General features: G+C 45.7%; 1 protein-coding gene across 3 annotated transcripts in view; it reads right to left on the bottom strand.

Annotated features, from left to right (window-relative positions):
* Window positions 1–1,899: 1,899 nt before the first annotated feature.
* The window catches only part of rarga (retinoic acid receptor gamma a), a 45,889-nt gene continuing 31,372 nt past the window's right edge, over window positions 1,900–16,416 (bottom strand). For all 3 annotated transcript variants that reach the window (XM_051071211.1, XM_018665925.2, XM_018665926.2), the window contains 7 exons: window positions 7,962–8,110; window positions 7,494–7,635; window positions 6,258–6,421; window positions 5,732–5,908; window positions 5,227–5,431; window positions 4,897–5,055; window positions 1,900–4,736 (listed from right to left, as the gene is read on the bottom strand). In XM_051071211.1, the coding sequence (XP_050927168.1) occupies window positions 4,369–4,736; window positions 4,897–5,055; window positions 5,227–5,431; window positions 5,732–5,908; window positions 6,258–6,421; window positions 7,494–7,635; window positions 7,962–8,110 (1,364 nt within the window). In that variant the 3' untranslated portion in view covers window positions 1,900–4,368. The remainder of the gene's footprint in view (window positions 4,737–4,896; window positions 5,056–5,226; window positions 5,432–5,731; window positions 5,909–6,257; window positions 6,422–7,493; window positions 7,636–7,961; window positions 8,111–16,416) is intronic.

Here is a 16,416-nt window from a genome sequence, read left to right as displayed (position 1 = left end):
GATACCACCGCAGTTTGCTAATGTTCAGAGCAAACTCAGCAGCGTGGTGTCTCTCTGGGTTTAAATATTCAAATGAATTTCTTTGGTATGCCGCAGTCATGACCTACTTTTATGGATCCTTTACTATTTTTTTGTGAATAATTGATGTCCTGTGGCTGCAAGAATATTACACGGGAGATTTTTTTTTACCCTTTATTAATTCATTGTACAGTTACTCCATTTTTTCCAGAGGCCTTTCTTTTCACATTTTCATCCAATTTTTTTTTTTTTCATTTCCAGTGAAATGCCTTCCTACCTCAAGTAATTAGTTAATCAAATATCACTGATGTGGAAGGATGAGTATATAGAAATCTTCCCCTGCTCCTTTAAATTCCCCCAAGCACACCCAAACCCTCCCATGGGTTCCCATGGCAACACCTTCCAGGGGCTCAGTATATGAGGCCGTTTGATTGTTCCTTGTAAAATAGTGTATAATGTATGGACCTTATTTTAATTCCAGTCTGGCGTTATTGATCTGTCTTTAATGATAGTTAATTAAAGCAATCATATAATTGATAGAATCTCATCTCTGTTTATCACCCTCCTCTGATTCTCTCTCTCTCTCTCTCTCTCTCTCTCTCTCTTTGTCTCTCTATTAATAAAATCAAGGTGAGGCATTAGTATCCCACACTGGTACACTGAAAAAAAAGAGATGTTTACTATCAGTAGCTCTTTACTAAGAGGGTACCTGTTCTTTATCATGATATCAAGAGAAGTTGATCACATCAGTGACAGTGATGTATCTAAGGTAGGAGTTATTAAAAAAAAAAAAAAGTGTGGTGTATGTGGTTTGCACAGCTGTGTGAAGGTTTTTGAGATATTCTCACAAATTTGTAGACTCAGAGTTGAGTTTCAGGCCCTGATGTCCTTTCATATTCTACAGGTCATTACCAAAAACTGTTTTCAGATTTCTTGTACAAGATCAAATATCATTTGAGTCCAATAAAACTTGACACCATGTGGGACCATGTGCTGACTGTTGAGCTGGAAGCATCGTTTTCGTTTTTCCTGGCAGAACTCTAATATGGACGTGACCAATATAGGGCTGTAACTAATGTTTATTTTCATTGGTGATGACTCTGATTTATCGATTTGTTTAGTCCATGAAAAGTAAAGAATTATATATTTTTTTAAATGCCTATGACACCTTTATAGAGCCAAAAATGATTACCACAAAATAGTCAGATTACAATCATTTATGACATTATTTTTACTTTAAAAATTACTGAACATATCTGATATATTTCTCTTACTCTAATGCATCTAAAAAATTAGATACATTATTTCTATCTTATCTGCACTTTCTTTATTAATTTGCTGTGTTGTGGTGTGCTGTGGGCTTTCACTGGTGCTCTGCTTTTTCCATTACACACTGTCCACCTTTATGAAATTCAGTAAATACATCATAACAGACAGATTTACTTTTTAACTTCTAGACTGCTCTATCTGTGAAACAAAAACTGGGCAAAATAGTAACTCTGTGATGATTTTTTTTTTTTTTTTTACTCTACCACCTGCACTCCTCTAACTGCAGAATGAACAAATCTTAGGAACAGACCTTTATCTGATGTCCTTGTTCAGCAGGAGGCTGTGATTTATTAGCCTCTGCACCCTCAGCTCTCCATGACCCAACAGACCCTGCTCTCATCCTCCATGCAGGGTGAACACTACTGCATGCAGCATACCCTGCAGTCACGGTGCAAGAGCTCCCTCTACTGATGCATCCTGGTAATGTTTGGTTATATTCACTCAAAACTTCTTATCCACAGTGTTTTCTACTAACTACAACGCTTGTATGAGTGAAGTTTCCAATCATGTTTTTGCACGAGGAGGAGGAATGTAATTAAAAAAAAGGTCCAGTAATCTCACAAAAGTAGTTTATTGTGCCTCTTACTGTTTATATGGCTTTTCTTTGTATGACAAGAGTTGACATAAACAGAGGGTAGACAACAACTTGTTGAAAAACAAAAACAGAACAACATAATCTCAATATTCTGCCTGCATTACCACGGTTAATATCATGGCAGCCCAGCAGAGAGAAAGGATGAGGTCATCACACAAGAGTTTCTGTGTGATAGCACCATACCGAGGACATTCACCCTATGACTGAAACCGTGTTACAGCATTCACACACACACACACACACATTCACCCTATGACTGAAACTGTGTTACAGCATTCACACACACACACACACACACACGCACACACACACACACACACACACACGCACACGCACACACACACTCAACTCTAAATGAGGAGACCTGCCCGTATTCAGAAGATGGGACCTCTCACCACTACAGAGAGAACGTTCATATTGCTTCGAAGAGAGACAAAAAAAACAAACAAAAAAACAAAAAAAACCAAAAACCCTCTGTACTGTATATCAGCTGCACTCTCCCAGCTGATCGCCTACTGAGACATTTTGGCAATAAAGAAATGATACACGAGAACACATAATCCTCTGCAGCTCCTTTAAAGAGAAGTGAGGATATACACAAGAAGACAAGTTGATATAATGGCTTTTGGGATGAGAAGGCAGTTTGCTGCATGGATGCCAGCGCGAGCACAGGCAGGGAGGGGGCTGCGATGACGACGATGATGAGGAGGATGAAGATGATGATGATGATTTGCCCCTCCCCACTGGGAGAGTCAGTCTGCTGGCATCCATGCTGTTTTTCAGACTTGTTACCTTCTATGTACACGCAGAGGGGGGTCTGAGCTGATCGAAACGGAGTCAAGAATACACACATAAATATTGCCTGTTTCTAGCGTGCCTGAAAGCAGCTAGGGTTTGGTCCTTACTGAAAAGCCCTGAGTCTGATTCCAAAATGTCTTCCATAAGGATTCCTGCTTTTCGACTTGCATATGTCTTTGATCATCGTATCGATGCATATAATGTCGCCGCCATGTGAGGATGTTTTTGTTCTGTGCTGAAAGTGTGTATTCGGCTACTGACATAATCGGGCAGTGCTCTAGGGTTGATTGTATTCAATTTGTTGACGTTGTCCTCGTGTGGGACGTGCTAACGGAGATACAAACTCACAGACAGTAACTCTACCCTCAGCAGATGAGGTGTGCCCTGCTTGAATAGAGGATCACAAAAGTGCTACATATACGATCAAGTGTAAATCTCTGTCCAGGCACTCGATGCCAGGTCGGCACATCTCCTACAGCTGAGGGTAGAGTGAAAGGAGTGTGTGTGTGTGTCTGTCTGTATGCTTTTGTGTGTATATACCATGCATGAGATCAAGGATGTGTCTGTCTTAGTGCATGTGTGAGTGAGCGCTCTGCTGTGAGGATCGCTGGATCGTGGCTGGAGTCCCTGCCAGTAGTCAAACTCATGCTCCGAAGATGACTTTTCCTAACTTTGGCACATAGATAGTTACTTTCCGCATTGACAGCGTGTGTTGGCTGCAACGAGAGCAAAAAATAGAATAATGCCAATTCCCTGATAACAGAAACTGATTAAAGTCACTGCAACATAACAATAGTCCTCTGGGTTGATTATCATTGACATCCACAGTGAGCCAAAGTGCCCAAAAAAGCCCCAGCCAAGCATATGTAGCTGATAAGGAAGACCCAGCCAGTTCTGATTACCCTTCTTTCCCTCTGAATATCTTCTCAGGAAAGCTCTTCAAAGAAAAAACTTGTCTAAAGAATTCATATATAAAACCAGAATAACAAATAAAGACAAAAATATAATGGTATATAGATATGTATGGACTTATTCATAAATTGAAAAAAAGAAAAACTGAAAACAATATTCAAAAGCAATAACCACAAAAAAAAAACAAAAGATTAGCATACTCGATTTGGTTTTGCCCTGTGCTCTTGTTTTCTTTTGAGAAATGTGCTTGTTGTAATCCATCGGAATCAACTGCTCAGTTCTGGTGTCTGGTTTGGCCGTTCCCCTATTTTAGATATAAACAACAATAGTGGAAAAAAAGAGACATTTAGCTTTCTCAAAGAGGTGATGTTCTTTTTGTCATGTTAACTTCCCTCTTGGCTATGCCAGGAGTTCATATGATTTACTGTCATCTCTCCTTTACTCTGCTTTTCTGTAGTTCACTTGTCATGGACCATGTGGCCTGAGTTAGAAGTGTCTGTACACATAAGGCTCTGCTGTGCTCTGCGGAGGAGGACACAGTGATGTGCAGTAAAGAGAGAGAAGGGGGGAGGGAGGGGAGGGAAGGCCAGCATTTTCTTGAGGTGGGAGAGTGAGTGAGGTTGTGCTGTATGTCTGTACTATGTGTGTGTGTGTATGTGTGTGTGAACCTGCATGTGCGTTAGTGTATGTATGCATGTATGTATGAAATGCTCTGTTCACTGCGCTCTCCCAACGAGGCCTTTCCTTGACCCATCTATGGCATCCAGGACCCCCCAGGACTCCCCGTCACTGTCCGAGCCCCTGTCTCGCTCCTCTTCTCCCGCATCGTCCTCGTCGTCCTCGTCCTCCTCCTCCGCTGGCGACGGCTCGCTCCCGTTCTCCGTGGCCCAGCTGTCGTCCTCATCCTCGGCCTCCTGCTTCAGGACCAGGGCTGGGGGTGGGGGCGGCAGCGGAGGTGGAGGGGGCGGGCTCTCGTTGCACTCTGTTTGGTCGTCGAAAGCTTCTGGGTTCTCAAGCATCTCCCTGATCAGGGGAGGCATTGGCCCTGGGATCTCCATCTTCAGAGTGATGGCTCTCTCCGCACCTGGAAAGAGAAAACATGGATGTCATGCATATCATGTGACTTCCCTGGCACATAGAGAACAAATGAAACAATAAAGGACTGAAGATAGTGGATATTTAGCATATTAAGCTGTTACTAAAGCAATCCAACCATTTTTCAAAATCACTCTCTTCATACTGACCCTTGGTGCTGATGCCCCTGAGGTCAGTGATCTTCATCAGCATGCGTGGAAACATATGAGGTTTGTTGGGGCGGCGGCGGCGAGCGTAGATCTTCAGAGCCTCAAGCAGAGGCTCCTGCAGCTTATCCACTTTCTGGGGCTCTTCTAGATCCATACGGTCTGACAAGGAAGGAGAAAACACATTACGTAATCTATTATTTATCAAAATTGGACATTACACTAAACAAATAAAAGAACTGTAAAAGTTTTAGTATTGTAAGAACACTTCCTCTCTTCAACTGGTGTAATCATTGTGTGTGTGTGTGTGTGTGTATGTATAAGCTGCAGTACCTCCACAGATGAGGCAGATGGCACTGAGGAGGCCAGTTTCTGTGTCGTCCATCTCCAGGGGTAGAAGCTGGCCAGCGAACGCAAACACCAGGTCTGTGAGCGGTCCGAAGCCGGCGTTGTGCATCTGAGTCCGGTTCAGAGTCAGGCCATCTGAGAAGGTCATAGTGTCCTGTTCTGGGGTGTAGCGTGTGCAGATCCTCAGCATCTGTGAGCAAAATAAGGTGGAAAACTTTATAAGCAGAGAGCAAAATGTGAAGACATACAGGCGATGTAGGAAGATTTCCTACAGCACAAAAGTATCCACAGTAGCTAAACAGATAGATATTAGCTGTAACTATTCTCAAGCCCGGCATATTATTTGGGCAAACCATCCTGCACTACCACTTTTCACCACTAGATGCCAGTGTTCCCTCATCTCAGACTGAACAGTTTTTTCTCCAGTTCTTTATTTACCAAACTGAGTGAAGAGGACAAAGGGGAAAAACAAATACAGCGGGTTCCTCACCAGTATGTCCAGGCAGGCCGACTTAAGTAGAGTAATCTGGTCCGCGATGGTGAGGGTGGTGAAACCTGGCAGCCGCTTGGCGAATTCCACAATCTTGATGATGCATTTGGTGGAGAGCTCGCTGAACTTGTCCCATAGACCCAGATCCAGCTGGACGCGGTGGTCTGAGCTGGAGTTCTGGACACACAGACACAACAGGAATACACCCATGTTTCAGCATGTTGTAAACAGAGGTGGTGTGCAACCCTGTTTGCATCAAGGCAGAGCGTGTCCGTGCCTCACAACACATTTACATTTTACATCAATCAAGGAAAAAAAAAACTTATTTACATGTTACATCAATCATTCAGAGGCCACACAGATGGCTTAATGGGGAACTGAATTAGTTAAGCCACCACTCTGTTGGGAAAGCTACGGTAAATTTACGTCTTTGCATGCAATTCAGGAGTCCTCAGTGACGGCATAGCTTGGAGAAAGTTACCACACACAGTACGGGTGAACAACAGTTGTAGGGTGTGTGACTTACGGTGGTGTATTTGCCCAACTGGCAAAGTGACGGGAAGGTTTCTTGGTGAGCTTTGCTGACTTTATTGACCAACTCCTCTAGCTCTCCGCTTAGCTCATAGCTCTCAGGAAGCACCACCTCCTCCTTCACATCCTTCTTCTTCTTGTTTCTGTCATTACGCACCGCTGTATGAAGAGAAAACAAGAAAACAAAGCCAATGAAAGAGGGGCTTGCTATTATTTCATACAAAATCCTTTCCTCATGCTATGTCAGAGATCAGCTACAGAATGTTCCTCTTCTCTATCTGTGATCACATGTAAAAACATCCACAGCACTCATGCTTAGTGTCTTTCACCACTGCCAAGGACATCTTGCTCACTAGTGGAAACCAGAACTCAGAGGCAACTAAGGTTGCTCTTAACAGTATTAACATATTTCCTTCAGCACAGCACGGACACTGGCTATCTCTTTCTTATCACCCGCTCTCTTCCTTGTCCATCTCTCTATCCACTTGACCGGTGAACACAAACCAGTCCTCCGCTCTCTCCCCTCTCTGCCTCCTCTCCTTCCTCCTCCCATACTTTCCTTCCTCTCAGGATATCCAGTAATAGCAGAGGCACAATGTGATCCCGGTCTTAACACACATCCCACACAAACATTACACCCACATACATGTCCCATGGGCTCTGTGAAGGGCAAGTGGCTGCCATTTAGATACGCCCGTCCACACACAAGGTCAAAACTCGAAATCTTGTTTTCTGCTCTGTTGTCTTTATGAATGAAGGCAGTGTCTGTGCTGGCCAGAAGAAGAAGGTTTTGCGGTGAAACAGGAAGTCAGAATCATTTTGTAAAACGCTTAGTCATATGATTGGTACAGTGCCCAGCCTCGCCCCGATCACCACCCCTGGTAGGCTCATCATCTGCTTCTGCCTCTGCTCACATAGTTTCCCAGAGCCTCTGACTGAGCATTAACAGATCAATAGGTTCACACGGTGTGAATCAGGCTGGATCTTTCATTTGGTGGTAAACCAAAAATCAGATCTGAGCCAAGTAAAATCTAAACATCAACTGCCAATGTCCCCAAGGTACCTAGGCCTAAAAACACTGCCTTAACACTGGCTTGATTTATGTTTGAAATCTGTAAAGGCAGAATCTACAGCCTTGTGTGTGTGTCTGCGTAAGAGAGTGGATATCCATGTTTTGGGAAGTGGGTCTCTCTATCTCTTGGGACTCCTCTGGTCCTGGGTGGGGGCTCACCTTCCTTGGACATGCCGACCTCAAAGCACTTCTGCAGCCTGCAGTACTGGCAGCGGTTGCGTGTGACCTTGTTAATCTGACAGTTCTTGTCTCTGTGGCAGGTGTACACCATGTTTTTCTGGATACTGCGGCGGAAGAAACCCTGTAGCATCAGGAAGCAAGAGACAAAAGGGGAGAGGGCAAGAGAGAGAGAGAGAGAGGGAGAGATTGTGTATTATGGTCAAGTAATCAAATTGAGGATATGCCATTTAACTGTTTCTCTTTCACACTCGCCTTCTTTCATCTGTCTTCTCATTTGAATCCAGAACAGAGAAGTGAAACTATTTAACATTTTAAATCTTTGCCTTTAATTTTTTTCTTTCTTCTCACAGTGATTTCATTTTCAACTCTTAACCCAGCATTTTTATGGATGTGTGTAATAGACCCAGACAAAGCAGAGCTCAAAAGGCTCTGGCAGGTTCTTCTCACCTTGCAGCCCTCGCAGGAGCTGACCCCGTAGTGGTACCCTGAGGACTTGTCCTGGCACACAAAGCAGGGCTTGTAGACGCGAGGTGGGGGAGGTGGAGACGGAGAACTAGGTACCATCTCCTCAGAGCTGGTGCTCTGGGTCTCGACCGCTGTGAAAAAGCCGGGGGGGGGATAGCAGATGATTAGTTCATGTAGTCGAGTGTGTTTAACTGTATGTAAACATGATATGACAGCTGATAGCATTTCCTTTTCCATCTGATTTATGAGGTCAGTTAAGAGATACTGAATAACGGTTATGTTCAGTTGGTAAACATTTCCCCTGCAAGTGGATTGAGATACATTATCACATTTCTTTTTTGCTTGTTTCTCTCAAAACAAAATTGATAAGATAAGAGCTCAAGAGGTATACAGTATGAACTACAGGCAACAGTTTATATTTCCAGGCTAATTACTGCCCTGAGGGACACCCTGAAGCACTCAGGTGCATTTTTTGGGGTGGGGGGGTGGGGATTATTGGTTTGTGTGAACACAGAGAAACAAAAGAAGGATGACTGACAGCAGAGACAAAACTGCTTTTACAGCAGTAACTAAAAGTGCCCACTGATTGACAGGCTCTCTGATAAGGCCAGGTAACAGAGTGAACTGTAGCAGCCGAGAGTCAAAGCTGGCTCTTCCTCATTCCACAGACTGATAACACCTCATGATGACATCTTGCACACAAAGAGTAGACACATGACGAGCGTACATGTGTGCAAAGTTGGTGCAAAGCTCTCTGACTTTTTCGAAGCGGAGCACAAATGTGACGTCAGCACTACCTCAAGTCGCGTATTTGTTATGGTACATTAAACTTCATTATATTTCGAAGTGGAGCCCATATAGGCTCCTTTGGAAGTTCAAGTGTGCAGCGTATGGATTCCATACTTCCCCCAGAGAAACCTAAGCTGCTGCACACACATTGGACCAGACCCTCGTCACACATGTTAGCCTGCACAAGCTCACAGACACACATGTTGCCCCCCTCCTTTACCCAACAGCACTTCTTTCAACTTTCACCTTTGGTCACCCTCAAACTTCAACCCCCCCCCCCCCCCCCCCCCCCCCCAACTCTGCATCTCACCACCCCCTGACACACAAACCCTATTTTTCTCTTGTTTCCTGGCCCTAAATTCCTCAGTGCAGCCCTGCCAGGTTTTAATAGAGGCCTAGGCTCGTAAGGCGGCCTATAAAGGCGGTCCCATGGCTGGACTGGAGGCCCCAGCCCGGCTGGCCTACACTTTATTGGGACTCGGTCACCTTGGGCAGCTATTCACACCACCAGCTGTAGCTCTCAGCCCGTAAAAAAAAGCCAATCATAAAATAAAAAACAGGGAGGCTCTAAAATTCTAACTTTTACTGCCCCCACCTCCCCCTAGCACCTTCAATGGAAAGCACAGAGGGCTAGCCTAAACTTAACCTACAACCCCCCCTCCTCTCCCTCTCTCACACCCAAGGCTGAGGCAAAAACCACCAGCTTGGCTTTTTACAAGAGAGGGGAGACTTCAAAAAGAAGAAAAAAAGGGGGGCATAAAAAGAGGAATTTGATAAAAAACAGAGAAAGGGGCAGAAGGGGGAGAAAGGGGGAGGAGAGGACACAGTTGCTCCTGAGGGCAAGTCTTGTTCAAGACCAAGATGACCATTACTACCACTGCTACTACAGCTGCTGTGACTGGCCAACCACTACCTCATTAATGGTAGTAACAGAAATATGTCAGACATTTTTCATTTGTTGCCTGCTGCTCGAACATCTGTTTTTCATATGCATTTTTATATTTGACTATTCAGAATGCACATTCAAATTCCTCCTTTGAAAGCCTCACTTTGCTGGAGGCAAAGATGTTTTCCATTAGTTTTAAGAGCAATCCCAAAGCCAAATGTGCAAATCAATCTAAAACCTGAAGTTTACGCCTGCTGAATGTTTCTACAGCAGTTCTCATATCTCCTTGGCCAGAATGTAACAAAGCAGCAAGGTCAGTGGGAGAGCAGAAACCCTCTGAACGTGCCATGAACCTCTGTGTTTATGCAATAATAACAGCAGCAAATGAGGCTCCAGACCGAGCGCTGACAACCCTTTAGAAAAGGACAAACCATATGTGGCGTCAAGTAACGAACACTGACTGACACCGTCTAAATGGAGAGAGAAAAGCGAGCCAAAGAGAGAAAGGCCATCCCGGAGAAAACTCGGACAACAGCGAGAGAGAGCGAAAATACATCAGGCTCCGTCAACACATTGAACCTGGTTCCTGCCAGAGAACATGACTCCTGTACCCGCCTCCATTCAGCCTGTTCCATCCAAATCCCCCACTCCACCTACTCCAGGGCACCACAGAGAGATGGCCCATTCAGGCAGGCCGCGCTGAGCCCCCTTTCCCCCGGTCTCCTCAACTCAGCTCATCACTGTTTAGAAAACAAAGCCCTGTGAAATGAGAGGCCCTCCTTATCAGCGCTCCCGAGGCCTGGGGCGCCATTTACATGACAATCCACCAGGGCTGAGGGCCTGTGAGCCGATGACGGATGGTTGAGATGAGAGAACAGGGATAGGTGGGTGGCTGCAGTTGTTTTGGGGGAGGAGAAGTGGACGAGAGAGGGCAGGAGGAAGGAGGGATGGTTGAGTTATCAGTAGCCACTGTTCATTTCCTGCTAAGTATCAGTTTACTCCCTAATCCCCTCTCTCAATGCTCCCTGTGCACAAGTGGCCCAGCTGCACTGACCAGGCATAATCCCCTGGACATATACACACACAGATACCATTCGATCGCTACGAACTACACATACACACACACAAGAGGTTAATATTCGCTAGCTGCAAAATACAAACACACACAATAATCCCCCACCTCCATTACACTAAAGTGCTTCAGCCTGAGCTGGATGTGCAGTACATCATTCTCCACAACCTAATTAGATGTGAAATGTAACTGCACATGACAGAAATAGCTGTTTAGCTGAAGGTGACTTCAACTAGGTCAATTACATTAAATTCTAGGTTAAGTCAACTGGGCCAATCGATGTCCCTTCAGGTACAGCAGATCTAATGGGAGATAAGGAGAGACAATAGGAAGAGATACTATAGAAAAACACGGGACTTTCTGGTAACACTGAAGCTGCCTGTTGTTCACTCAGCTGGAACGGGGAGTGTTTCTAATGTATGTGAGCAAAGGCATGACTATTCGGCTCGTGTTTTGTGTTGCAACACACTCCTTTTAACTGAGCAGCATATGACATTCTGGCAGGGTAACAAGTATTCTTTCACAATAGGCCTGCAGATTTTGTCTACGTGACTTGTTGGTGTGATTGAATCTTCGGTGGGACTTTGCTCCAGAGGTCTAGTCTTGGCATGTAAGAGTGAATGCACAGGCTGTGTCTGTGCGGGGACAGTGTACATACAGTGTGCCATACGCAAGCAAAGTGCTATGGACTTATTTTGTAGGGTGCCTGTTTCTGTGTTTATGTCATTTACATGCGTGCAACTTCACAGACAGCGGCGCTGCCCATTCTGTGCAGCCTCTATTTGATTTGCAAACACAGGACTGTTCGTAACAGTGCAGCAGTGAGCTCCAGTGTTCCCTCCTGTGTATGTGCATGTGTGAGTGGCTCATTTTTCTTTTTGTGTTAAACTGCAAGCACGGGCATGTGGGGCCTTTTGTCTCCATCTCTACCTTCATTAAACAGCCTGCAAAGCTTGCGTGTTCCTGTCGAATGCACTGAGCAGTAAAAGAGTGTGTGAGACTTGGAAGCAGTGTGTGAGAGAGGGGCACGCAGTAGGGCTCGCTGTGAAAAGAGGGGCGGGTAACTGGGCAGACAGTAGTAGCAGAAGGGGAGCAGATTGAGAGAGGATAGTGAACAGTGGGCTGGAAGACTTCCTGGCACACTAGGTGGGGCCTTTGAGGGTGCCCTTGGCCCTCTACCCCTACGGCAGAGGCTACAGCACCACAGGGTGCCGACTGAGTGACCATCGGTACACTCCGAAAGGTTTCTGTGAAGAACTGGGTTTCGTCAAAGAGGAAAAGAAAGTACCACACCCTTGTCAATGGTGCCAGTATGTTTCACTCCTCTCTGCCCACGTCTTCCTGCCATCTCTCTGAGGCTTCTGCTACAAGGTCCCACACAACAGACTTGTTTCCTTCCTCTTTTCAGTACCAGTCTTTCCGGAGGATCTCCGTCACTGTTTTTTGCGGCCACCTCTCTGCATGTCCCTTGCTGCTACACCTTTCTACACACGCTCTCATTTCCCGCAGGTTGATTAATACCATTGCTCTGCTCAAGCTATGTTGCACACTGCAGTTGAGTCACCTGTGAGCTTTTAAGTTGGAACTCTATCAAGTCTGAGTTACACAATCGCTGACAGTGAAACCTGCCCCATGACTGAGAAAGAAATAGTTTATATTTTGGAGTGGTCAAAGGTTTTGAGGAGAGATTGAGGAATGTGTGCGTATGTGTGTGTGTTGACAAGTAGGGGAGATGCTTTCATTAAAGGTGCTGAGCAGTAGCAACACCTTTCAACAGCTGTCAGAAAGCTCATTACCTGGGCTCCAGCAGACACACACACTCACACACGCTCATACACCTGCAAAGAGGCCCTGCTATGCTGTCTTTTGACACAAGGTCTATGATAAAACTGGGCTGCCGACCAGGAGACAGCTCAGGTTTGAGCGGTGAAAACACAACAAGCTGGCCAGGAGGAGTGAGAAACCAGACATTAAACAAACACACACACACACACACGCACACACACACACACACACACACACACACACACACACCTTTCCAGGAACTTACACCCTTCTGTCAGAACCAGCAGAAAGTCATGAAACACAGAGACGTATGAACACATGTGTGAGTGTACACAATGCACACAGACCAGACTTAAATACAGAGTAGAACGTTTTGGCATGTGTTCCTAACCGCTACGAGCACTACTGACAAAACTCTGGACTTTTGCGAGTGACACAATGTGACATGGCACACAAACTGCTGCCAACACACACACACACACACACTTCACACTTCTTTATCTATAGCTCCCCCCAAAGAAAGCGTACAAGCAGAGCAGAGCAGGAAAGGCAGCAGGTGGGATAAGCCCTGTATCCTCAGGGCGCATTTTAAAAAGTGGAATTACCCTTGCAGTCTGGTGGTGCTCTCAAAACACCCTTTCTTCTTTACAGCACCTCATAAAGGGCCTTTTGATATTTTCTTGATGGAGTCAGCCAAGTCAACATTTGGCAGCAAGCACCCCCCTTTTCCTGCACCACACAACCCTGTCAAGAAACACACAAGTTGGCTTCAAACAGGAAAACTTGCCCACCAAGCTGCCTGTCCCCCTTGAACCCAGAGAAAAAAGTTTCCTTCAAACGTCCTTGTACAAAAACCTGAGGAAGGAGGTATTAAAATGAGAGGGAAAATTAAAGGAAACATAATTTCAATGAAAGGATTTTAGTCGGTGGCCTTCTATGGCTAATGCGGGGGGGGGGAGCAGACAGTCAAGTGCAGATCTGTGGAAAAAATGTGCCCCCTCATCCCTGTGGTGAGCTCCAGCTGACTCTTCATCTGCCCACCAGAAGACAGAGAGGAGCACGAGCTCTCCTCCGGTGACTGGAGAGTGAACCCAAACCTGGCAACGCGGCACAGGCCCGGGCCATTGATCATGTCAAGAGGACAGGACAACTCACAGGCAGGCGAGGAAGCAGACAGGCAGCGGAGACAGGCGGACAGGCGAGGTGAGGAGAGAAGACAGGAGAGGAGAGTCATCGAGGGAAACCCTGAGTCTTTGATCCTCAGGGTTGTTTCTCGTCCTCCCAGACTTCCTCTCACCATCTGTAGCCCTGGCTCTCACCTGTCTGTCTCTGGCAAGGCCACTAGTGCTCGTTCAATTGCTATTGCTTCCTCCCCACAACAATAGAAACCTACAAAAGTAGAAGTAGCCCGGCCGGGGCTGCAGCCTGGCTCTGTCAGAGGAAGTGAGGGGAAAGGAGGATAATGTAAACAACAACAGTAGTATTCACTCCAGCTCATTGGGGAACCACCGCAGACCAAAGCGTGCAAACGCAAACCTCTTATTGGAAGGAACAAGCACACCCACAAGTAGTAGGACACAGTTCATTCCCACTCACTATGTAAATGTCCATGCCTAAGCATCTGCAGTGTTTCCTCTTGCTTTTTTCCTAGGACTGACATACACGTACGCTGCAGCTCAGTGAGTGTTTTGCAAAAGTCAAGTCACTTATCATGCATCTACTTTCTTTTCTGATTTTTTCTGAGTCCAGATTTGCTTTTACAGCTACATTTTTCCTCCCTCCATTCACTTGGAAGGATTTGAAATGGCAGCACTTTGAAAGAGACAAAAGCCAAGACAGAGACTGCGAGCAGGATAGATCAACAGTAAGAAAGCAGCCACAAATGACTGTGGCTTCCTGATTTCTGAATGATTTGCGGTTCAAACGTATGGGGTGATTTTTGAAACACTGCAATGCTGGCACCCCCCTTAAACTGGCACAGGCACTCAAGAGTCATATCAGATGTAGAAGTCACTCTGAGAAACTTCTGCTTTGAGTGGTTCAGCAGAGCAATGATGCATATCAGAGTTTTTCACTTTTGCTTGGCAACCAACCGCCAACAGGTTGCCCAACTCTGTGTCTGGGCGGAGGCCGACAGAGCACTGATGAGATATTCAGATTAAGGCGCTATAGTGATTCATTTCCTTCTCTGCCTGTCTCTCGATGTGCTGGAAGTTCCATGTGAGACTAATATGGGGCAATAATGTCACATTTTGACATTTTGACTATTACCATTCTGAGAAAGTAAGCAATGCCCATTCAGTCAGTTCCCATAACGGCACCCTGAACTGATTCAGCATTCCTGAACAAGGCATAAATCATCCCAAGCAGCCCCTAACTCCTTTGCTGGATCGCTTCCTGTCTAACTGGCTGTGTGTCTGGCTGGCTGGGTTTCTCTCAGTGTTTTCTGGCAAATGTGCGGCACTCAAACAGTGGAGCGGGAGCTGATAAATCCAGGCCTGACAGGGAGACTACAGCCAGGTCCCATTCAATCACAGGTCATGCTACAGTGAAGACACAGACATTATTCTCTGCTAGTTTTTAGCCACTTAGGAACATGTCCCCCCCCCCAATGTCCTTGCATGCCTGCTCATGAGTATGTGTCATGTGTGTACACGAGAATGCACTTTTTGTGTCAGATTCAGAGCAAGATGGCTACTGCAGGGGCCCCCGCTGAAACGGTGTCATGTATTTTCCGTCCATCTCAGTAACCTGGTTACTGCTGGTTTTTTCTGCAGTAACCTGATTTCTTTGAAAAATAGAGATAGGCTTATACTTAACCAGGTTTACAACTGGGATTTTACATGTGTGCATGTCAGAGGGTCAGGACAGGGAATGCATCACTGTGAAAGCAATGCAGTGGGCTGAAGGGAAAGATCATTACTGTAACTCTGCATCTGTGTATCCAAAATAAATAAATCCAAAATCTGACTAAAACAGAAATGAAAATAAATAAGAACATTTCCACAGCTGTACGGTAGACTGTTTGTAAAATCCAGACACATGTGCACAAGTAAAAGAGAAAAAAAATGTGTAGTTTGAGCCTTGGTTAAAATATATGACAGTAGGCTGGAGAGAAATCTGATTACCGATGAGCTCTGTGCAAAGTTTTCAAGATGTGAACATATTTTCCTGTTTCCTGCCTAAGCCTGATTTCCTCAATACCATGGTTTCATGTGTGCATGTAAACAGTCAATCATCTGTGAAGTTCTCCACTGACACTCGTGTTCTTCTAGTAAAAAGTCCCAAAGTGTTCAGCTAAGCACTCAATTACAGGCATGTCAGCTTACACACACCTGTTCCCCCTCAGTGATCACACAGGCAGCATTACGCACGCAGAGATGCACATACAGTACATGGACATGTATACACACAAACAAATGAACCAATACAAGTATATACAAATGAACTCATGCACCATTTCCAGAAAAGTGGTCATGGCAGTTGCACATACACGCATTGGCAGAATTTGACTAATGTCCAAGTGAAAACAGCGCCAGCGGCCCTCGCTTCCCTCCCTCTTCCCTTCCTCCCTCCCTCTCTCCCTCCCTCGCACGGCCAACTCCTCTTCCATCACTCTCCACCCCTGAAGCCCAGATAATAGTTGTACTACACCAGCCGCCCCCCACTCCCTGCCAAACACTGTCGGCTGCGTAAACACAACCCATTCACACATACACAGAGGGAGGACAGCCGGGCTCGTCTGGGTTTCCAGTCCCCGGGTCTGGCCTGTCCCGAGCCGTCCGCTTCTCATAACAGTGAGCCCTTAGCAACGCTCGAGCCAAGCCGTCAGTCAATAACACAGTGGTAAGAGATCTGCTCTCTTTGCACTCGGCTCACACATGGCTCCAAGGTGACATACATGT

Source organism: Lates calcarifer, linkage group LG6, assembly GCF_001640805.2.
Source record: "Lates calcarifer isolate ASB-BC8 linkage group LG6, TLL_Latcal_v3, whole genome shotgun sequence".
NCBI classification, from domain to species: domain Eukaryota; kingdom Metazoa; phylum Chordata; class Actinopteri; family Centropomidae; genus Lates; species Lates calcarifer.
This window is presented reverse-complemented; position numbering and strand designations above follow the sequence as displayed.